The 25,305-nt window shown below is 38.8% G+C and overlaps 1 protein-coding gene across 3 annotated transcripts in view; it reads left to right on the top strand.

Moving 5' to 3' along the window:
- Positions 1 to 25,305, top strand: part of IHO1 (interactor of HORMAD1 1) — a 35,566-nt gene that overhangs the window by 3,455 nt on the left and 6,806 nt on the right. For 2 of the 3 annotated variants that reach the window (XM_004319882.4, XM_073787935.1), the window contains exons 2-7: positions 1,415 to 1,484; positions 5,140 to 5,210; positions 7,947 to 8,121; positions 9,152 to 9,315; positions 23,025 to 23,073; positions 23,267 to 23,354. In XM_004319882.4, the coding sequence (XP_004319930.1) occupies positions 5,155 to 5,210; positions 7,947 to 8,121; positions 9,152 to 9,315; positions 23,025 to 23,073; positions 23,267 to 23,354 (532 nt within the window). In that variant the 5' untranslated portion in view covers positions 1,415 to 1,484; positions 5,140 to 5,154. The remainder of the gene's footprint in view (positions 1 to 1,414; positions 1,485 to 5,139; positions 5,211 to 7,946; positions 8,122 to 9,151; positions 9,316 to 23,024; positions 23,074 to 23,266; positions 23,355 to 25,305) is intronic. The other variant, XM_073787936.1, reaches the window with a different exon arrangement.

Below are 25,305 nucleotides of genomic sequence, written 5' to 3' on the forward strand. Positions count from 1 at the left end.
ATTGTTTTAACGCAAAGCACAAAAAAATTAGATTATTTCACCCATTTAAAACTTAGGTATATATAAAGATAAATACTCTGTTTTTGTCATAACCAAAATATCATGATCATACTTAAAATGACAATTTCTTAATATTATTAAGTAACTAGTCAATGTTTAAATTTCCTTGTTTTCCTACAATTCAGGATCCAGAATAAGTGGACCTGTACAGTTGACCCTTGAACAACACAGGTTTGAACATCACAGGTCCACTTATACATGGATTTTTTTCAATAGTAAATACTACAGTACTACACAAGCAGTTGGTTGAGTCCTGTGATGTGGAACTGCAGATGTAGAGGAACCACGTATACGGAGAGCCAGTTATAAGTTATACCTGGATTTTCAACTGCACTGAGGGTTGGTGCCCTTAACCCTTGCATTGTTCAAGGTCAAGTGTACTTGGTTGATGTGACTTATACATCTCTTCTTTTTTAATTAAAAAAAAACTTTTTTTTTTTTTTGGTTTTTTTTTTTGGCTGCATTGGGTCTTTGTTACTGCATACGGGCTTTCTCTAGTTGCGGCAAGCAGGGGCTACTCTTTGTTGTGGTGAGCAGGCTTCTCATTGTGGTGGCTTCTCTTGCTGTGCAGCACAGCCTCTAGGCGCACGAGCTTTAGTAGTTGCAGCACATGGGCTCAGTAGTTGAGGCACGTGGGCCCTAGAACGCGTGGGCTCAGTAGTTGCGGCTGGGCTGCGGGCTCTAGGGCATGTGGGCTTCAGTAGTTGTGGCACTCGGGCTCAGTAGTTGTGGCTCGGGGGCTCTAGAGTGCAGGCTCCATAGTTGTCGTGCACGGGCTTAGTTGCTTCATGGCATGTGGGATCTTCGAAGACCAGGGATCGAACCCATGTCCCCTGCATTGGCAGGCGGATTCTTAACCACTGCGCAACCAAGGAAGTCCCTATACATCTCTTTAAATCTATAGTCTTCCACACCTTCTTTCCTCTTGCCTTTTATGGGTTGAAAGAATAGGGTCATTTAAACTGTAGAATTTCCCACTCTCTGGATTTTGCTGATTGCATTCATTTTGTGCCATTTAACCCCTGTATTTTCTGTAAACTGGTCCTTACATCTAGAAGCTTAATCAAATTAAGGCTCAATATTTTTGGTATGTATACTTCTTTGTTAATGCTGAGAACCTCCTGTTCAACCTCATCAAGAGGTGCATACTAAGTCTGGATCTTTCTTTGTGATGAAAAGATCAATCCAGAGGTTTAGGTGTTGCTAGCCTGATCTATCCAGTATCAAGTACCCTTATCAGCCCTTCACGTCTTGGTTTTAGCAGCCATTAATAATCATTTACTAGATTCTTTATTTTCATTAGGGCTCCAAAATGATGATGATCTAATTCTACCATTCATTCTATGTTTATTAGCAGGAATACTTCTATAAAGAAGACCTTTTTCTCATCTATATATTGGTTACCCCAAGATACAGTTTAAAAGGTAAGGTAAATTATAGATTCTTTCCCTACCGGTTTTCAGAATAATGAGTGGGTTACCTATCCTCCAAAGTGACTGATGAGGGTTTTTAAAAATATAATTATAAATTTAACAGAGAAAGCCCCTTTAAGTTAGCTCTCTTGTAGTCTTTGGCCCTAGTAATCTTTGATAACTTCCTTGTTGTCTGGTACAAGGCAATGTCTCAGACTCATCTTGCACATTTCCTGCCCCAGACCTGGTTCCTTTTAGTGAGGAATGGTATTTCAAGACCCAAATCTGGGTAATAAGGTTGGTCATTATTTCGTGGCATTTTCAGTGGATGGAGCTATGAAACATATTTTTAAAGAGAATAATACATCAAGAGTTAATGATTTTTCAATTTATTTCAAACATAGGATTATAGGGTTTTTGTTTAATTTTGTCATTGATTTTATATTTGTATCTCTTTTATCGTACACTGAAAATTTTGATTCCCAATGTCATTAATATAATTATTTATTTGCAATATATATATATATATATATATATATATATATATATATATATATATATGAAAACAGATACACAGATTCCTGTGTTGCTTATTTTTTCCTTAGGATACGCTCCACCAGGGATGTGGAGTCACATCACCATATTTAGAGGCATAAGAAATAAACTCTGTCTGTGGGGGTCAATCACCACCTTGCTTGTTTCACTTTGCTTCTTTGCTGGGATTACTTTTTTCCCCCATTTTGATTTAATTTTAATTGTGTGACTGCATGTAACGATACTTACATAATTCTAAAGTTGAAACTGAAAACTGCTACATTTGGAGAGGTCTAGCTTAGCTTCCATCTCTAGCCTCTTCACCTTATTGCCACCCTCCCCCTAAAGATAAACATTTTTATTGGTTTTCAGTTTATCTATCTTCTCTATATGTCCCTCCCTCACTCCCTCCCTTCTTAAGAAAAATATAAGCACATTTGTGTGTGTGTATTTATATTCATATTACCCTGCCTTTTCTTGGATGAAATAAGTGCATACCACACACACTGTTCTTCACCTTGCTTTTTTTTTTTTTTTTTTTTTTTTTTGCGGTACGCGGGCCTCTCACTGCTGTGGCCTCTCCCGCCGCGGAGCACAGGCTTCGGACGTGCAGGCTCAGCGGCCATGGCTCACGGGCCCAGCCGCTCCACGGCATGTGGGATCTTCCCAGACCGGGGCACGAACCCATGTCCCCTGCATCGGCAAGCGGACTCTCAACCACTGCGCCACGAGGGAAGCCCCACCTTGCTTTTTTTAACTTAGCAATATATCCTGGAGGTCATTGCCAGAGTATATAGAAGAAATCTTCCTTACTCCTTTTAACAGCTCCATAAAACTCCATTGTGTGAGTGTACCATAGTTTGTTCAACTATTCCCCAGCTGATGGACACTGGGTTGTTTCTGGTCTTGCTATAATAAGATAGTGTTGCACTGAAAAGGCATGTTTTTGTTTTTGTGTTTTGCCATAGTATTATTGGGATAGATCCCTAGAAGTAGGATTGCTGATTAAATGCTAAATACATATATATGTCCTAGATAATGCCAAATTCTCCTCCACAGAGAAATACCATTTGGCCTTCCCACCAGAGGTACATGACAGTGCTTCTTTCCTCACAGCCTCAGTAACAGAATACATCATCATACTTGGATTTCTACCAATTTCATAGGAAAGAAAATAGTCTCAGTATGATTTAATTTGTATCTCTTTTAATGTGAGTGAGATTGCCCATATTTTCACATATATATAAAGGCCTTTGTGGGTTGTTTTGTTTTGTTTTGTTTTGTTTGTTTCTTTGTTTGGCTGTGCCACTCGGCTGCAGGGTCTTAGTTCCCCAACCAGGGATTGAACCCGCACCCGCAGCAGTGAAAGCAAGGAGTTCTATCCACTGGACCGCCAGGGAATTCCCATATAAGGGCCTTTGTGTTTCTTTTACTGTGAACTGTTGGCTCATATGTCCTGACCATTTTCTATAACTTTTATGTGATACAAAATTTTCTTTTTAAAATTTTTATGTAGTTAAATTTGTCAGTGATTTTTTTTGTTCTGGACTTTGAGTCAAAGTTTTCCCCACTTCCAGGCTATAGAGGAATTTACCAGTTCCCCCACCCCAGTGTTTTTATGGTTTCATTATTATTTCATCTTTGATCCATTTGGAATATTTTGTAGTATACGGTGAAAGGACTAGATCCGATTTTTTTTTCATATAGCCATTCAGTTATCCCAACTCTACTTTTTAAAATGTTTATCTCTCCCCAATATATCTAAGATACTACCTTTATCATATGCATACTACATTTCCATTTTCAAATAGATCTATTACTATATTATAATAGACTATTACATTTTCAAATAGATCTATTGCTGTTCTACTGGTTTGTCTAACTGATCATGTGCCAATATGATGTGTTGAGAGGTGAGGAGACATCCTTGCCTTGCCTTGTTCCTGATCTTAGTGGGAAAGCTTTTACTTTCTCACCATTAAGTATGATGTTAACACAACATTGTAAATTAACTATACTCCAATGAAAATGAAAAAAAAGTATGATGTTAGCTTTGGGTTTTGGGATAGATGTTTTCTATCAAGTTGAGGAAGTTCTCCTCTATTTTTTACTTTGTTGAGAGTTTTTATCATGTATGGATGTTGGATTTTATCAAATGCTTTTTTTGTATTTATTGATATGGTTATATGATTTTTCTTCTTTAGCCTGTTGATGTGATGGATTATATTAATTGATTTTTCAAATGTTGAACTAGCCTTGCATGACTTGGTTGTTGTGTATAATTCTTTCTATACATTGTTGGATTCAATTTGCTAATAATTTGTTGAGGACTGTGCATCTATGTTCATGAGACATACTGGTCTGTAGTTTTTTTTGTAATGTCTTTGTCTGGTTATATTATTAGGGTAATGCTCAGCTCATAGAATGAGCTAGAAAGTGTTCCCTCTGCTTCTATCTCTTGGATGAGATTATAGAGAATTAGTATAATTTCTTCCATAAATGTTTGGTAAAATTTACCTGTGAACCAAGCTGGACAATATTGCCAGTTTTTTTTTTTAATAAATTTATGTATTTATTTTTGGCTGTGTTGGGTCTTCGTTGCAGTGCATGGGCTTTTTATTATGGTGGCTTCTCTCGTTGTGGAGCACAGGCTGTAGGCGCGTGGGCTTCAGTAGTTGTGGCACATGGGCTTAGTTGCTCCACAGCATGTGGGATCTTCCCGGACCAGGGATCAAACCCGTATCCCCTGCATTAGCAGGAGGATTCTCAACCACTGCGCCACCAGGGAAGCCCTATTGGTCTTTTTCTAAAAGCAGATTATTAGTAGGGTGGCAGAACAAGAAACAAGAGAGCAAAGGATGGAAGGCAAATTTACTGTTTCACAGGTGGCTGGGCTCTCTCTGGTATTAAGGAGGGGAATTTGTATGCAATTTAACTGCAGAAAAACCCCCAAACAAACAAACCACAAAACCTATTTCTGGCACATAGGTAATGGCTATTTTCACCAATTGGATGTGAATATAACTGCTGAGATGTCCTTGTCTACATATAATAGTCACCAGTAAAGTAATCTTTGGAAAAAATTATAGTATATTAATCTTTTAAATTAATGTTTCTCTCTTCTTTTTAAAAGGAATAATTATAAGACATGAATTTTAATGTCTGGAATATCAAAGAGATGCTCAGTATTCCCTCAGGCTCTGGGTAAGTTTTCTGGTTATATACTCTGATACTTAAGAGGATCTTATAGTTGCACTGATTTCATAGAAACAGTCTCCCCTTCCTATTAGTTTATAGTAATAGGGTTACCTGATATAGCTTCTTCCCTTTCTCTTCCCTCTCTTGTCACCACTGCACCCTCCCATATTTGTCTTTTTCCTTTTGCCTATTTTCTGATTATAAAAGCAGTATCAATGGCTATGTGTGTTAATTGAGTAATGACTCTGTCCAGCACTGGACCTAGGGACTATGAGAGTTAGACATGGTCCAACATCTGGAAACTCTCACCTCATTTGGAGCAATTGCTATTGAAACAGCAAGGATCAAACTCAAGACAATGTTCAGAGAAGTGTTCAATTGTGTAGTACAATTTGTAGGCACCATGAAATCAAGAACCACTCCAACTGTTGACAGGGCTCATTGAGATACTGCCCCCTCTACTACTCCACTGAGGTACTTATATTGGTGTCCACTAGCCATGCAGTAGGCCTGCCATTGCTAACTTGGTGGGCGTACCCCAGAAGTAGTATATATTAAGGGATTTCCAATTGTTTTGGTATGCTTTTATCATTGGATAGTTTCTTTTCTTCCTAACACCTTCCTAAAGACAGCAAAAAACCTAAAACATTGTTGTTGTTGTTGTTTCTCTTAAAAAGAAGAAAAGAGCTTACAATTGATACAGAGTAGGGGGACAAAAATCTATGCCTAATTCCAGATCGTAGCTTTAAGATGTGAATCCTACAGGACTTCTGTAGGCTTACAGAGCTGTTTCTTTTCCAGCCCAGCTAATTATTCTCTTTGACCTAAGAGGGGAGACACAGAGAGCTATTTAGCTATTTTGAGCAGTGATTATGCAAATCATATTATATGTGTGCAGCCTATTACCTTAGCTAATCTTAGAAAATGATTCTATGAGTCAAAATAATGTCTCTGTTCTGAGCAAGTAGGGTTTCTTTTTGTCTTGTATTAATAAATAATGATTCATTTAGTTTAGAATATGTACTTATAGGCTATCTATTTTAAATCTAACATTTGGAAAAGGAATGATCTACATGTACGTGTTTTAATGAAAAGCATGTTTTCTTGGGTTACACAACAGCATTAAGTAACACAAATTGTTACCGAGGTGTCTTTCAAGTAAAACTTGAAGACTATATATTTTACTTGTCTGTCCACTTATGTGTTGTCTCTGTAGTAGGCTTAGTACACTGTGTTCAAGTGTGATTGTATCATTATCAATATCATTATCCCCTTCATATGTGAGATTTAGACTGGCATAAGTATCCATGGGAAGCAATTTGGAAGTCCACAGCTGGAAGTATTTAGAACAAGCAAGGATATGACACTAAAAGTGTGAAATGGAATAACACAATGTTTAATGGATCTTTCTTTGTGCAAACCTGAGTTGATCATATTCTTCAGTCTGGATGAGGCCTATTTTAGTCTGCTTGGGCTGCCATAACAGAGTACAATAAACTGGATGGCTTAAATAACAGAAATTTATTTTCTCACAGTTCTAGAGATTGAAAGTCCTAGAACCCTATGCCAGCATGATTGGTTTTGGGTGAAGACTCCCTTCTTGGCTTGCAGACAGCTGCCTTTTTCTGTGTCCTCACATTGTGAGAGAGAAAGAATGAGGGCAAGCTCTTTGGTGTCTCTTCTTAAAAGGACACTAATCCTGGGCTTCCCTGGTGGCGCAGTGGTTGAGAGTCCGCCTGCCAATGCAGGGCACATGTGTTCGTGCCCTGATCCAGGAAGATCCCACATGCCACGGAGCAGCTGGGCCTGTGAGCCATGGCCGCTGAGCCTGCGCGTCTGGAGCCTGTGCTCCGCAACGGGAGAGGCCACAACACTGAGAGGCCCGCGTACCGCAAAAAAAAAAAAAAAAAAAAAAGGACATTAATCCTATCGTGAGGGTCCCACTCTCCTCACCTCTTTGAACCGTAATTACCTTCTAAAGGCCCCATTTCCAAAAACTGTCAAAATAGAGCTTAGGGCTTCAACACATGAATTTTTGGAGGACACAAACATTCAGTCCATATCTAGGTCTATCTTGTGTTTGTTGTATTATAGCTCCTTCTCTCCCTCCAATCCTGCTCCTTTCCTTCCCTACAGACACACAATCTAGGAGAGTTAATATGTATCCTTCCAATTAACCTTCTACATACTCAGTTACATACTTGTTTGGTGTGTATGATGTATCCTTATAAATTACATTAATGTATGAGAGAGTTCATTAAATTTTTACTTTTTCTGCACTCAAAAATTATATTTTTGAGACTTATCCATATGGTTATATGTAAATCTAGCTTATTGCTTCTGACTACTGCATCAGTTATATGCATAAGCCATATTTTATTTTTAATCTATTCCCTTAGTGATGAACAAATTCAACCTTTTAAAAGATAATGTTCTCTTAATCCCTAAAGATTTTGTGAACTTTGATATCCAAAATGGTGTTATAGTACATAATGTTATAGTACAAGGAATAATGGTGTTAGTCCTTAATGTTTGAAATTCCATCTGATTGTTCCCAGGTTGTTGTAATTGAAATGTCTGGCATTCAAAATTTCCTTGTTTCTTTACATGTAGTACTGGCAGTGTGCAGGGGACTAGGAGGTCAAAAAAAGCTAGCATTCTGCCCAGAATATTCTAAAATAGTTTTGAATTATGGTTTCATTTGCCCACTTGATATACTTGTATTTTCTTGCTTAATTTCAGGGCCACTAAGTCATCTAACTGGAATAATAATCAGACTGATTACTCTGGTCTCAGTGATTCCCAGTTCCTTTTTGGATCCCAGTTCTGTCCAGAAAGTTCAGAGACCCCGTCAACACCCTTGGACTTTGGTGTCCACTTGAGACATCCAAAACAGTCACAACAGAATTCTCTGGATGTAAGTCTGAATCCCAGAATCTCTGCACATGTTTCACAGTCATTATGGACATAAACTGTAAAGAAGACTTATTCTGCTGGGTTATATTTTAGAGTTGTACATCTCTAAGGATTACTGTCCTAAATAGATTTGTGCTTGATTGGTGACTCATTTGACTTGGTAGTGTGAAATGGAAAACATATTTATATTTGCATTTTCTTCCATTACTAAAACAATATATTAGAATAGTGCAAGTACTTTGACTACTCCTAGGGAGTGCCAAATATTGCATGACATTTAACTCCTTGAAGAAGGAGATGAGGATATTGAGGCCTAAGCTGATGAATAAGGGCCAGAATGAGGAACAGAATCTCTTGATTTTTTGAGACCAGCCTATCTTATTTTGTGAGTCAGAAATATTTTTATATATTTACTTATTTTGATGTAGAACCAGATCTAACTATACACAGACGTAACTGCATCATATAGGGACTTAATGAATAAGATTAGGTCAATACTTTAAGTTATTAAGGTATGATCTGAGATAAATATTTTAGTACAAAAATTGGTACTCAGTGATATGAAGGAGTAAATGTACTGCCTGAATGTTCCAGAGTAAGTTTTGCCTCAGAATGCAGGAAATGGCTCACCATATGCCTGCATCACAGTCAAATTTATCAACAAGTTTAGTTCATCAGCAACTGAGCAACAGCAATTTGAATTAAACTTATTAATATAAAAACTTTAACACATCATCTCAAGACAGCATAATTTTCTGTTGCTGCCTTTAAATTTATGCAATTGATTTTAAGCCATTTTAGCTGACATTTTAAATACCTCTGGTCTGGTAAGGCAGAAATTATATTAGTAAAAAGAGTTGCTTTGTTTTAATATAATGTTCTGGTACATATGAAATAAAAAGGAAATACTACATGCTATATTGTATTTTATGGTTTGCACTTAAGTGTGACTCTGCTTTGTATAGAAAATAGTGCATGCTATAAATATTTTTATGTGTGAAATGCTATGATTTTTTTTTTCCATTGAACAGAGTGAACCTAGTATTTTCATAAAGTACCAAACAAAACCCCAGCTGTTTGGAAGAGATACAAAAGATGGAGGCTTATTTCCTCTTCCTTTGTCAGTTGGAAAATCAAAAGGCCTCTTGGAACAGTTTGAGGAGAAAAAGAAAACTGCAAAAGACAAATGTGACAGGTACACAAACCTTTCAAGTGGATGAAACAGCTCCTCTCTTCTGAGCGAAGCAGAAAATGGAATGTCAGTAGTCGAAAAATTCAGTTTCAGCATGATAGCATTCTTGCCTTTACAGCTCATCTAATAATTACTCTTTATTTGTTTTCTTGTCACTGTGACTTATGGCTGCCACAGTTTTGAGCTCTCTAAATATTAAGCTAAAGAACTTCTCAGAGAAATGCAATATTCAAGTAATGTTATATTTATTCTGCCTAAAATTCTGCCCTTTAATTTTTTTTTTCAGATCATCAGAATTAGGAAATTAGTTAATATTTGTTTTAGGGTCAAGAATATAGCACATGAATTCTTAAGTCATAGTTCAGGCTGATTTTCTCACTTTGAAATGGTATTTTTAAAGATATACCCTAGGGCTTCCCTGGTGATGCAATGGTTGAGAGTCCGCCTGCCGATGCAGGGGACATGGGTTCTTGCCCGGGTCCAGGAAGATCCCACATGCCGCGGAGCGGCTGGGCCTGTGAGCCATGGCCGCTGAGCCTGCCTGTCCAGAGCCTGTGCTGTGCAACGGGAGAGGCCACAACAGTGAGAGGCCCGCATACCGCAAAAAAAAAAAAAAAAGATATACCCTAAATTTTATACATATTCTTATTCGCTACATATATATGTGTGTGTATATATATAAGCAAATATTAGGGCTACTATATTAATTTGTAAATGAATAAGTGGCAGTCACTGAGGAAATTAACTTGTTCATTTCTTGGTAGTAAGTTATTAACAGGACATCTTTAGGTATCATAGAAATCATAACACCCAAGCAGAAATATACTTTATTATTTCTGTAACAGTAAAGATGTATCACTTAGCATCACCACTAGTACTTTCATGTCGAAAAAGCTAGAATTTCTTTAAAAATTCTAGATTAGGAATTCTTTAAAATTAGGAATTCTTTAAAAGACTAGGTATCTTTTCCACTGTATACTTACATTCCTTTAGAGAGAAAAGCAAAATGCTCTATACAAAGTGTTTGATTCTGCTGATAAATAAACATTTCCCAGATGCTGACAGACTTCCTTCCCCTAGGAATCTAGGCTCTAGGACTCATAACAATGGTAGAGTACTGCAGATGATCAGGCTCCTCTCATCTTACTGCTTCAGATAAATTAGTCTTAATTTTTTTGTTCTCTGGGCTTTTGTATTACATTTTATTTGATCAAGATTTCTGTAGCTAAGGCACTTCCCTGGTGGTCCAGTGGCTAAGACACCATGCTCCCAATGCAGGGGGCCCGGGTTTGATCCATGGTAGGGGAACTAGATCCCACATGCCGCAACTAAAAAAAAAAAGATCCAGCATACCGCAACTAAGACCCAGTGCAGCCAAACAAATAAATAAAGAAATAAGATTTCTGTAGCTAAAAAAACTTTTTTTGAAACATTAAGTCCTTCTTGATATTTCCTTCCTCCCTCCCTCCATCCCTTCCTTTCTTTATTTCATTTTTCATTTCCTTTTTTTTTTTGTAGTAAAATGAGTTTCTTTTTTTTTTGGCCATGTGGCTTGTGGGATCTTACTTCCCAGACCAGGGATTGAACCCAGGCCCTCAGCAGTGAGAGCATGGAGTCCTAACCACTGGACTGCCAGGGAATTCCCAGAAATGAGTTTCTGTTAATGATTATTTACAAGATGGCTGGCAAAAAATAAATAGTATTTATATAGAGAGAACAGATGATAAGGACACTGAAGAATCTCTTCTCTATTTAAAAAATTTCAAGCTTACAATATTGATTTAAATGCTAAGCAGAAAATCATAATTTTAATAAATTCTGGCAAAAACAACCCCCAAGATTTTAGATTCCTTGTTTTCTGTCAATAAGTGCTTATCAGAAATGTGGTGCGGAATGAGAAATTTTTAAATGAGAAAGAGAAAGCATACCACTGTAAATTTGGAAGCAGGAAAATGATAAGGCATGGTACCGAGTTCAAACATAAAGAGATGCTACAAATCAATAAGACATGGATTTACATATTGTGTTTTGAAAGTACATGTTTTCCCAAATGTATAGAAAGGGCATATGAGGTTAAGATATCTCAAAAGAAGCCTTAATCATTCAGATTGCATTTGTTATGACTCAAATAAAAACCCACCTCAAACTAGCCTGGACAAAAAGGAGGATATATTAGCTCTCTTAACCAATCTGGGAAGGACAGGGAATGAAATGAAATCAGAATCTGTCTCTTTTCTGTGTTTCTCTCTCCGTCTATACTTCATTCTCTCCTACTAGAGATCAGCTTCCTATTAACACAGAAAAAGAGACTCTCACCCCTTAGTTACAATTTGAAAATCCTAGTGAAAGCTTCTGATGGGCTTGTTTATTAGGTTGTGGGGGGGTAAGGGGAGGGGGCTGTGACTGGAAGTCCTCACCAGAATCACTTTGTGGATGCAGAAAGAAGCAATTCCCCATTAGAGCTGGATGCTGGGCACACCAGACAATGGATATCCATTACCCAGATTCTTATTTTTTAATCAGTCATATTTAAGAAAACAGATCAGTCTCATAACCAATGAATAACCTAAGGACCACAAATAGATTATAAAATGAACCATGGGGACTTCCCTGGTGGTGCAGTGGTTAAGAATCCACCTGCCAATGCAGGGGACACGGGTTTGAGCCCTGGTCCGGGAAGATCCCACATGCCACAGAGCAACTAAGCCCATGTGCTTCAACTACTGAGCCTGTGCTCTAGAGCCCGTGAGTCACAACTACTGAGCCTGTGTGCCACAACTACTGAAGCCCACATGCCTAGAGTCCATGCTCCGCAACAAGAGAAGCCACTGCAATGAGAAACCCATGCACCACAAGGAAGAGTAGCCCCCACTCACTGTAACTAGAGAAAGCCTGCACACAGCAACAAACACCCAACACAGCCAAAAATAAATAAATAAAATAATTTTTTTTAAAAAGAAAACATATGGATGGCAAATAAATACATTAAAAGTTTCTCAACACCATTAGCCATTTTGGAAATAAAACTTGAAATCATAATGAGATATTACTGCTTATCTGTTAGCATGGCTAAAATTAAAACAAACAAAAACTGAAAATACCAAGTGCCGAGCAAGGATATAGACCAAATGGAAATCTTGTTGGTGGAATTGCAAAATGATACGGCCCCTTTGGAAAAGTTTGACAGTTTCTTATAAAATTAAACATAATTCACTATATGGCTCTGCAGTTCTACTCCTAGGTATTTATCCTAGATAAATGAAAATTTATGTTTACACAGAAGCCTATGCAATAACGTTTATAGTAGCCTTGCTCATAATCACCAAAAACTGGGCACAACTCAAATGTCCTTCTATGTATGAATGGATAAACAAACAATGGTATGTCCATACGATGGAACACTACTCAGCAATGAAAAGGAATAAACTATTGCTATACAACAACATGGCTGAATCTCAAAAGCACTATGCTAAGCGAAAGAAATCACAAAGGTTGCATACTCTATGATTCCATTTAAATGACATTCTGAGAAAAGCAAAACTATAGGGATGGGTATCAGATCAGTGATTACCAAGGGTTATGGGTGTGGGCTGGACTTTACCACAAAGAGACAGCATAAAAGATTTTTTTTGGATACTGTCTTATATCCTGGTTGTAATGGTGGTTACATGAATCCTAATTTTGTGTTAAAACTCATAGAACTGTGTATACACACACACACATACAAATTTCTATGTTAATTTAAATTTTTTAAAGTGTTAAAAATTATTAAAAGATATTGGGTGGTTCATTTTATTAGTTAGGATTATGTTCAGCTGCATTGACGTATATACACTCATTCTCATTATAATAATAGAAAATTTTAAAAGATGTTTATTTTTCTTTAATGCAAAAATCATCCTGAAGTGTGTGGTCCAGGGCTAGAATAATGGCTTCATGGACCTCAAGGATCTGGCTCCTTCCAGCAGTGTGGTCTGCCATCCCTAAAGTATGACCCCCCCACCCCTGCCATCCTCACACTGCTTGGAGGCTGCTGCAATTCCAGCTGTTACATCAGAGTTCCAGACAGCTGATGGATGAGCAAAGGAAGAAGGGTATCTTCCTGTCCCTTTAGGATTCTTTTTTTTTTCTTGGCCACACCATGTAGCTTGCAGGATTTCAGTTCCCCGACCAGGTATTGAACCCAGGCCCATGGCAGTGAAAGCACAGAGTCCTAACCACTGGACTGACAGGGAATTCCCTAGGATTCTTCTTGGAAGTTGCATGCAACACTTTTGCTTATATCTCACAGTGGCTAAAATTTACTCACATGGCCACACCTAGATGCAAGGGAGTCTGGGAATGTCATCTATCTGGGTGGCAGTGCATGGAGGGTGAGGATCAAGAATCTAATTTCCAAGGAAGAAAATGAGGCCAATTTAAGTTTCTGCCACAGTTGTACAATTGCCAACAACTACCTGCCATGGACAACTTCGCAAACAAAGTCTCAAAATTAGTCCAGGGCAGATTCTGCTGCCCACTACCCCCTGCCCAGAATGCACTAGACCCTTCCCTGCATTGTAGTCAGTGTAGTCCTGGTCACTTTTCTTTTCTTTTCTTTTTTTTTGATGTGGTCCCTTTTTAAGATCTTTATTGAATTTGTTACAAAATTGCTCCGTTTTATGTTTTTTTGGGGGGTTTTTGGTGATTGTTTTATTGTTTTTTGGCTGCGAGGCATGTGGGATCTTAGCTCCCCGACCAGGGATCGAACCTGCACCCCCTGCACTGGAAGGCGAAGTGTTAACCACTGGACCACCAGGGAAGTCCCGAGTCCTGGACAATTTTATCAGTCCCATGGCGCTCCATCTTTCTACTACTATTGCCATAGCGACCAGAAAAGAGAGCTCTCAGTCTTTTTCTCCTGACTCCCAGTCTGGCAAAGCATGTGTGAGGAGAGAGCTCAGGGTTCAGGAAAAGCTCAGAAAGCAAGCCTCTGGCACCCTCAGCCTCAAGAGGAGGAAAGAGAGACTCTACTCCTCCCTAAGATCCCTAACCTGAGGAACTCCTCAAACAGGAAAGAGGGTCAGATGCAGAACAAACTAAAATAAAGAATCTAGACTTTTCACTCTAAATATAAATTTGTAGATTCTGTAGTAGAGGTTTCATCCAATGCTTTGCGAGCCCTGAGGACAGGCTTCCAGCTCTGACTGGGGGCGTCAGGAAAGACTCCATCCAAGGGAGCACATCTAAACTGAGTGGGAGTTTTGGGCAGAAATCTTGGGTCTGTCAGATTTTCAAGTCTGCCTCTGAATCAACTTACTCTGTGAACCACCACTAACTCTGCTCTATTTTTGAGTATTTTCTTTCTTTCTTTTTAAATTTATTTATTTAATTTATTATTTTTGGCTGCGTTGGGTCTTTGTTGCTGCGCGTGGGCTTTCTCTAGTTGCGGCGAGCAGGGGCTACTCTTCGTTCCAGTGCACAGGCTTCTCATTGCAGTGGCTTCTCTTGTTGTGCAGCATGGGCTCTAGGCACACAGGCTTCAGTAGTTGTGGCTCGCAGGCTCTAGAGTGCAGGCTCAGTAGTTGTGGTGCACGAGCTTAGTTGCTCTGCTGCATGTGGGATCTTCCTGGACCAGAGCTCGAACCCATGTCCCCTGCATTGGCATGCGGATTCTTAAACATTGCGCCACAAGGGAAGCCCTATTTTTGCGTATTTTCAAAAATAAAAATGGGATAGTTTCCTATGGACTATTCTGCAATCTGTTTTTTAAATTTAATAATATTAAATGACTATATTTCTGTTTCATCTACAAAATCATTTCTGTGGTTGCATTGTACTCTATTATATGGACCATTTAGGGGGTTATGTTTTTTTTCTGTTTCTTTTATTTTGTGGTACGCGGGCCTCTCACTGTTGTGGCCTCTCCCATTGCGGAGCACAGGCTCCAGACGCGCAGGCTCCGGACGCGCAGGCCCAGCGGCCATGGCTCACGGGCCTAGCCGCTCTGCGGCATGTGGGATCTTCCCGGACCGGGGCATGAACCCGTGTCCCCTGCATCGGCAGGCGGACTCTCAACCACTGCGCCACCAGGGAAGCCCGGAGGTTATGTGTTAAATGTTTAATACAGCATGAGACATGCAAAGAATACACAATGAGATAATGATAATCTTTTCAACAAATGATGCTGGGAAAACTGGGTCCTTATGCAAAAGAATGGAAAAGGACCCTTATCTTATACCATACACAAAAGTCAACTCAAAATGGATTAAAGACTTAAACGTGAGACTTGAAACCGTAGAACACCTAGAAGAAAACATAGGGAAAAAGCTTCTTGACGTTGGTCCTGGCAATGATGTCTTGGATATGACACCAAAAGCACACGCAACAAAAGGAAAAATAGACAAGTGGGATTACATCAAACTACAGGCGTCCCTCAGTATCCAAAGGAGATTGGTTCCAGGAGACCCTACATATACCAAAATCCACTGATGCTCAAGTCCCATAGCCCTCTATATCTTCAGGTTTTGAATCCACAAACTCAACCAACTGCAGATGGAAATTTCTGTCCATGGTTGGATGAATCTGCACATGCAACACCCTCGAACACAAAGGGCCAACTATGTTTATTGAAAAAAATCTGCATATAAGTGGACCCATGAATATCAAACCTATGTTGTTTAAGGGTCAACTGTAAAAAAGTTTCTGCACAGCAAATGAAACAAAGAAAATGAAAAGGCAAACTTTCCTGGTGGCACAGTGATTAAGAATCTGCCTGCCAATGCAGGGGGCACGGGTTTGATCCCTGGTCTGGGAAGATCCCACATGCTGTGGAGCAACTAAGCCCGTGTGCCACAACTACTGAGCCTGTGCTCTAGAGCGTGCAAGCCACAACTACCGAGCCCACGTGCCACAACTACTGAAGCCCACACACCTGGAGCCCATGCTCTGCAACAAGAGAAGCCACCACAATGAGAAGCCCATGCACCTCAACGAACAGTAGCCCTGGCTCACCGCAACTAGAGAAAGCCCACATGCAGCAATGAAGACCCAATGCAGCCAAAAGAAAAAAAGAAAGAAAACAAAAAGGCAACCCATGGGATAGAAAACATTTGCAAACCATATATCTGATAAAGGTTAATATAAAACATATAAGGAACACCTACAACCCAATAGCAAAAACAAACAAAAACAAAAAACAAAATATCTGGATTAAAAGACAAGCAAAGGAATTGAATAGACAGTTCTCCAAAGAAGACATACTAATGGCCATCAGGTATATGAAAAGTGCTCAACTTTGCTAATTATCAGGGAAATGCTTATCAAAACCACAATTAGATATCATCTCACACCTGTCAGAATGGCTATCATTAAAAAAATAACAAATGCTGGCAAGTATATGGAGAAAAGGGAACTCTTGTACACTGTTGGTGGGAGTAGACACTGGTGCAGCCACTTTATTTTTTCTAATTTAAAAGAAAAAATTTTTTTTTGGCCATGCTGCGTGGCTTACAGGACCTCAGTTCCCCGACCAGGGATCAAACATGCATCCTTGGCAGTGAAAGCGCGGAGTCCTAACCACTGGACTGCCAGGGAATTCCTTGGTGCCGCCACTTTAGAAAACAGCATGGAGGTTCCACAAAAAATTATAAATAGAACTACCATATGATCCAGCAATTCCACTTCTAAGTATATACTCAAAGGAATTGAAATCAGGATCTTTAAGAGATATCTGCACTCTCATGTTCATCACAGCATTATTTACAATAACCAAGACATGGAAATAACCTAAATATCTATCAGTGGATGAATGGAAAAGAAAATGTGGTATGTACATACAATGAAATATTCTTCAGCCTTAAAAAAGAAGGAAATCCTTCCCGTTGTGACAACATGAATGAACCTGGAGGACATTATGCTAAATGAAATAAGCCAGACATAGAAGGACAAATACTAACTATATGCTACCACTTATATGAGTGTAAAATAATCAAACTCATAGGAGCAGAGAGTAGAATGGTGGTTGTTGTTGGGGGAGTTGTGGGGGAAACAGGCAGAATTAGTCAAAGGGTACAAAGTTTCAGTTTATACAAGATGAATAAATCCTAGAGACCTGTACAGCATAGTGCCTATACTTGACAATGCTCTGTTGTATACTTTAAAATTTGGTAAGAGGGTAGATCTTTTTTAAGTGTTCTTATCCCTACTACTAATAAATAAAAGAGGGTGAAAGGAAACTTTTGGAGGTGATGGATGTATTTATGGCATAGATTGTGGAGACGGTTTCACAGTTGTATACTTATCTCCAAACTTGTATACATTAAATATGTACAGCTTCTTGTGTGTTAATCATACCTCAATAAAGTAATTAAAAAAAAACCCAACTTGAGTACTGACCACTCAGAACAGATGATGACTACAAGCAATTGGCACAGCTATGTCCTTGTACAAGATTGGAAGTTCTTTTTGTTCAAAATTTGTAAAGCATTGCTGCATTGTCTTATAGCTCTCTGTGTGCTTTTAAGAGGTCTGCTGCCATTCTGATTCCTGATCCTGTGTATGTCACTTGCTTTTTTATTTCTGGAAATTTTTAGGATCTTCTCATTATCCTTAGAGTTTGGAAATTTTACAGCAATGTGGTTTGATGTGCCTTGTCATAGCCCTGGGCATTGGGGAATTACTTTTGACCTATAACTTGTGTCTTTTGGTTTGGGGAATTTTTCTTTTATTATATCTTTGAAAACCTCCTTTTCACTCTTCTTTTTCCTGGATCTGCAATTTTGGGCATGCATTGAATCTCCTGCACTGATCCTCTAATTTTTTTTTTTTTTACTACCTACTTATTTTTCATCTCTTTGTCTTTTGCTCTATTTTCCATCATATTTCCATACTGTATCTTCCAGTTATTCTATTTGTTTAATTTCTGCTATTTTTAATTTATAAGTTCCCTTTCTTAGTCTCTGCTTTTATACTTTAATAGCATTCTGTTCTCATCCTTAATTTTTTCATTTTAATATTTTTATTGTTTTCAGGTAATGTCTTAATCTTATTCATAAAACCATAAGGTTTGTAGATTTCCAAACGGTTCTATCAAATTCTTCTTTTAAAGTCAGTCTTTTGGACAATCCTGCAGCCTGTGGAATGAAAGCCACATTCACAGAAAGACAGACAAAATGAAAAGGCAGAGGACTATGTACCAGATGAAGAAACAAGATAAAACTCCAGAAAAACAACTAAATGAAGTGGAGATAGGCAACCTTCCAGAAAAAGAATTCAGAATAATGATAGTGAAGATGATCCAGGACCTCAGGAAAAGAATGAAGGCAAGGATCGAGAAGATGCAAGAAACATTTAACAAAGACCTAGAAGAATTAAAGAACAAACACCTAGAAGAATTAAAGAACAAACAAACAGAGATGAACAATACAATAACTGAAATGAAAACTACACTAGAAGGAATCAATAGCAGAATAACTGAGGCAGAAGAATGGATAAGTGACCTGGAAGACAGAATGGGTGGAATTCACTGCCATGAAACAGAATAAAGCAAAAAGAATGAAAAGAAAGAAGACAGCCTAAAAGACCTCTGGGACAACATTAAGTGCACCAACATTCGCATTATAGGGGTCCCAGGAGGAGAAGAGAGAAAGGACCCGAGAAAATATTTGAAGAGGTTATGGTCGAAAACTTCCCTAACGTGGGAAAGGAAACAGCCACCCAAGTCCAGGAAGCGCAGAGAGTCCCAGGCAAGATAAAACCAAGGAGAAACATGCTAAGACACATAGTAATCAAACTGACAAAAATTAAAGACAAAGAAAAATTATTAAAAGCAACAAGGGATAAAACGACAAATAACATACAAGGGAACTCCCATAAGGTTAACAGCTGATTTCTCAGCAGAAACTCTACAAGCCAGAAGGGAGTGGCATGATATATTTAAAATGATGAAAGGGAAGAACCTACAACCAAGATTACTCTACCTGGCAAGGACCTCATTCATATTCGATGGAGAAATCAAAAGCTTTACAGACAAGCAAAAGCTAAGAGAATTCAGCACCACCAAATCAGTTCTACAACAAATGCTAAAGGAACTTCTCTAAGTGGGAAACACAAGAGAATAAAAGCACCTACAAAAACAAACCCAAAACAATTAAGAAAATGGTAATAGGAACATACATATCGATAATTACCCTAAACGTGAATAGATTAAATGCTCCAACCCAAAGACACAGGCTTGCTGAATGGATTCAAAAACAAGACCCATATATATGCTGTCTACAAGAGACCCACTTCAGATCTAGGGACACATAAAGACTGGAAGCAAGGGGATGGAAAAAGATATTCCATGCAAATGGAAATCAAAAGAAAGCTGCAATAGCAATACTCATATCAGATAAAATAGGCTTTAAAATAAAGAATGTTACAAGAGACAAAGAAGGACACTACATAATGATGAGGGGATCAATCCAAGAAGAAGATAAAACAATTATAAATATATATGCACCCAACATAGTAGCACGTCAATACATAAGGCAACTGCTAACAGCTATAAAAGAGGAAATTGACAGTAATACAATAATAGTGGAGGACTTTAACACCTCACTTACACCAATGGACAGGTCATCCAGACAGAAAATAAATAAGGAAACACAAGCTTTAAGTGACACAATACCAGATATATTTAATTGATATTTATAGGACATTACATCCAAAAACAGCAGATTACACTTTCTTCTCAAGTGCACGTGGAACATTCTCCAGAATAGATCACACCTTGGGTCACAAATCAAGCCTCGGTAAATTTAAGGAAACTGAAATCATATCAAGCATCTTTTCTGACCACAACGCTATGAGCTTAGAAATAAATTACAGGGAAAAAACCGTAAAAAACACAAACACATGGAGGCAAACAATACATTACTAAATAACCAAGAGATCACTGAAAAAATCAAAGAGGAAATCAAAAAATACCTAGAGACAAATGACAACTAAAACACGATGATCCAAAACCTATGGGATGCAGCAAAAGCAGTTCTAAGAGGGAATTTTATAGCAATACAATCCTACCTCAAGAAACAAGAGGGACTTCCCTGGTAGCGCAGTGGTTAAGAATCCACCTGCCAATGCAGGGGACACGGGTTCCAGCCCTGGTCCAGGAAGATCCCACATGCCGCGGAGCAACTAAGCCCGTGTGCCACAATTACTGAGCCTGTGCTCTAGAGCCTGCAAGCCACAACTACTGAGCCCACGTGCCACAGCTACTGAAGCCCATGCACCTAGATCCTGTGCTCCACAACAAGAGAAGTCACTGCAATGAGAAGCCCGTGTACCACAATGAAGAGTAGCCCCCGTCTGCCACAACTAGAGAAAGCCCGTGCACAGCAATGAAGACCCAACACAGCCCTAAATAAATAAATAATTTTTAAAAAAGAAACAAGAAAAATCTCAAATAAACAATCTAACCTTACACCTAAAGGAACTAGAGAAAGAAGAACAAACAAAACCCAAAGTTAGTAGAAGGAAAGAAATCATAAAGATCAGAGCAGAAATAAATGAAATAGAAACAAAGAAAACAATAACGAAGACTCAATAAAACTAAAAGCTGGTTCTTTGAGAAGATAAACAAAATTGATAAATGTTTAGCCAGACTCATCAAAAAAAAGAGGGAGAGGGCTTCCCTGGTGGCGCAGTGGTTGAGAGTCCGCCTGCCGATGCAGGGGACACAGGTTCGTGCCCCGGTCCAGGAAGATCCCACATGCCACGGAGCGGCTGGGCCCGTGAGCCATGGCCGCTGAGCCTGCACGTCCAGAGCGTGTGCTCCACAGCAGGAGAGGCCACAGCAGTGAGAGGCCTGCGTACCGCAAAAAAAAAAAAAAAAGGAAGGAGAGGACTCAAATCAATAAAATCAGAAATAAAAAAGGAGAAGTTATGATGGACACTACAGAAATACAAAGCATCATAAGAGACTACTACGAGCAACTCTACGCCAATAAAATGGACAACCTGGAAGAAATGGACAAATTCTTAGACAGGTATAACCTTCCAAGACTGAACCAGGAAGAAATAGAAAATATGAACAGACCAATCACAAGTAATGAAATTGAAACTGTGATTAACAATCTTCCAACAAACAAAAGTTCAGGACCAGATGGCTTCACAGGTGAATTTTATCAAACATTTAGAAAAGAGCTAACACCAATCCTCCTCAAACTCTTCCAAAAAATTGCAGAGGAAGGAACACTCCCAAACTCATTCTACAAGGCCAACATCACCCTGATACCAAAACCAGACAAAGATATTACAAAAAAAGAAAATTATAGACAAATATCACTGATGAATATAGATGCAAAAATCCTCAACAAAATACTAGCAAACAGAATCCAACAACACATTAAAAGGATCATACACCATGATCAAGTGGGATTTATCCCAGGGATGCAAGGATTCTTCAGTATATGCAAATCAATCAATGTAATATACCATATTAACAAACTGAAGAATAAAAACCATATGATCATCTCAATAGATGCAGAAAAAACTTCTGACAAAATTCAACACCCATTTATGACAAGAACTCTCCAGAAAGTGGGCACAGAGGGAACCTACCTCAACATAATAAAGGCCATATACGACAAACCCACAGCAAACATCATTCTGAATGGTGAAAAACTGAAAGCATTTCCTCTAAGATCAGGAACAAGACAAGGATGTCCACTCTCGCCACTATTATTCAACATAGTTTTGGAAGTCCTAGCCACGGCAATCAGAGAAGAAAAAGAAATAACAAGAATACAAATTGGAAAAGAAGTAAAACTGTCACTCTGCATGTGACATGACATTATACATAGATTAAAAAAATTTAAAAAAATAGTCTTTTGGAGCATCCATAAGACTTTGGTATGAAGAGCTGTCCTATTGGGGTTCAAAAATTGATACTTGCGGGCTTCCCTGGTGGTGCAGTGGTTGAGGGTCCACCTGCCGATGCAGGGGACGCGGGTTCGTGCCCCGGTCCGGGAGGACCCCACGTGCCGCGGAGCGGCTGGGCCTGTGGGCTGTGGCTGCTGGGCCTGCGCGTCCGGAGCCTGTGCTCCGCAGCGGGAGAGGCCGCAGCAGTGAGGGGCCCGCGTACCACCAAAAAAAAAAAAAAAAAAAAAAAAAGATTTGCATTTGTATAGATTAAAAAAACAAAAATCTGTAAAAGTTTTTAATGACGACCCTTGTCTGATTTTTTTCAAAAGAGGGATATTTATTTGAGGAATAATTGTGAAAATTTCTTTTTCATTAGAAATTAATATTGTTCCCAGAACTGTCTCTATATTATCTCATTCTTACTGTCAAAATAATAGTCATTAGATTAAGATGTATCCAGGAATTTGGGGCTATCAGAAAGAAATCACTATCCTCTGAAGCCATGTTTGCCATAAAAATGAAAGCTGGTCTGTTCTACTGTAGTAACCATTTGAATTGCTAAAATGCAACCTCATTTAAGATCCATGTAGAGTAAATTTAAAAAAACAAAAAAGTGTTTTGCTTTGGAAATTATTGGAAAAGTCAGTGTTCTCCTTTTTTCCATCTGGGCACTAAGGTTTCTCAGAGTTGAGTCTTCAACTCTGATCAAGCACCGTTTTGATGCTGCACTAGGTAGAGTCCAGCCATGTTTATGGAATCAATTCTGTTGCATACTGTTTCAATATTTCGCAAAGATTTACTTTCTTTTTTCTCTCCTATTTTAGTGAGACTCTATACAATTTCATTTCCCATATCAAAGAAAGCATTAACAGGGTAAGTATGCCACATTTCAAGGCATTAGAACATCTTGCATTTTAAGAAGTTTAATAATTATATTGTATTGACTTCTGTTTGTGTAGAATAGCAATATTTTAACTACCCTTTTTTATCATTAAATGACAGTTCACCAAGTTAATAAAATAAGGCAACAGTCTGTGAATTATTTCCTAATTTTGGGTTTCTTAAGTTACAGACATCTGTGGAAAAATTTGAGGAACATCTCAATTCCAGAAGCCAATCTATTTTGGATTCTTTGGAAACTGTGGCCAAGACATGTGAGTGTCGAGTTTGAGGTTATCAGTAGGGGGCACTGGTGAGCAGTGAATGTGAACTTTCTGACCCTAGCCAGATTTCTGCCAGTGGTGAGGTTCCATACAGTGTTTCAGATGAGAGAATGGGTACATAAGATTAGCCCTGAAGAGATGTGGAGCTGAACTAGGTAGTGGGCTTCACCTCTATATGGGAATGCCGTGGTCCCTCTATGCCTTTTCTGGAGCACCAATCCTCCACCCAGTAACCCTGCTGCCTCAGGACAGATAGTTCTACCAGGTTTCTCATCTCACTGCTTGAAGTGAATCAAGGGCATCCCTGGTTCTCAAATGAATTGCTGGCTGTGCTGTCTATAAAGGCTCCCTTGCTCCCTTAGGACTTAGAAATAAAGACAGTGCTCCTTTAGGAGTTAGAAATACTCTAGTCACCTACTGTTCTTCTTGCTTCCTTCATTTCAATGAGAGCTGTTTTGTAGTGAATCACAGCATCTTTCTCAATTTCAGTTACAGTCTGTGGTTTGTAAAGTCCTCTGCTCTGCCAATTAGTGATTTACATTTAGGTGAAACCATGGTTCAGGCCCTTATTTGACCATTACACACGTCTCCTTAGGTGAACACTTCCCTGGAACCAACAGCTTCTCAGCTAAACAGCAAGATGATGACTGCATGTGCACTTGTTTGCATTTGTCTGTGTGTTTATTTTTTATTTTAAACAAATTGAAGTCAACTTATTCAAATGCCATGGGATGGATTGCTCATGATTTACAAAAATTAATGCCTTTGTGTAACTTAGAAATTAATCCCCATCTGTCTACAAAGAAGCACTGTACTGTCTTCTGGCTTCCAACCTGAATATCCCACACACAGGGCAACTGTGCATCTGCTTGGAAACCAGTTCTGGAAATAACTCATTTTAAGTGTGCAAGGAAAGCACTCTCTTTACTTGTTATGTTTAAAACTGGGTGAAGTACAAAAAGGAGAATTGCAGCAAATGTGTGGCATTTAAGGCCCAGAATAGGGAATGGAAGTGCTCAAGGCCCCAACACAGAATGAAGGCAGAGAGAGGAGCAGAACTGAGTCTGGCTTATAGTAGGCATGGGGATCCTGATCCTTCACCCCTGACAGTTTCTTAACTTTCAGAGCTTAAGACTCAAGAGAGCCACATTGATAAGGCAAACAGTAACAAACACTGTGGCACTACATTAATTAAAAGCCAGGTTGTTCTTAAAAATAGGCACAAGGAGCCTGTCCAGAATCATTCCCTTTCTTGGTAGGTAGTGATCAGGAGCAGGAAGTTAGTCATTGAGAGAGGAACCAGGCAAATCCCCTGTCATATAGCTAGGCCCAGTCCAGCTAGCCTAGAGCACTGAACTTGCCAGTCAGTGCATTCTGCAGGCTTTCAGGATGCACTCACTGTGCTTGTAAGGGAACAGGGAAGATACTATGTGAAAGCACTGTCTTGGGTTATTATGTAATTCATACCTTCACAGAATGAGGTCATGAAATCTTTCCCCAGTCACATTCTGCCTATACAACGAGAAGGATCACTCAAGGCCATCTAATCTAACTCCTCTTCTTCTTCAGCTGAGGACACCAAGGACCAGAGTAATAGAATAAATTACCAAGGGCATCCACATCTCACTTTGTCTTGGGTTTAGGTGGGGTAATTAGTAGAAAGCAGTACTTTCACCTAATACATATAAGTTCTATTGAAAAATATGGTCATTAGGAGAATAAAAAGGAGGGGCCACTATCAAAATCAGAGAATGACTCTTTTGGAAAATAGATAACTCCATACGTCAAAATTAATTCCATATGAATCAATATATTGTGTGGTGATTAAATCATTAAAAGAACTGTAAAAAGCATGAGCAACATTTTTATAATTTCAGAGTGAGAAATGCCTTTCTGAGCAAGGCACATATAATTGTTGAGCAGAGTAAGGTCCATCTATATG

Source organism: Tursiops truncatus, chromosome 10 (genome assembly GCF_011762595.2).
Source record: "Tursiops truncatus isolate mTurTru1 chromosome 10, mTurTru1.mat.Y, whole genome shotgun sequence".
Classification (NCBI taxonomy): domain Eukaryota; kingdom Metazoa; phylum Chordata; class Mammalia; order Artiodactyla; family Delphinidae; genus Tursiops; species Tursiops truncatus.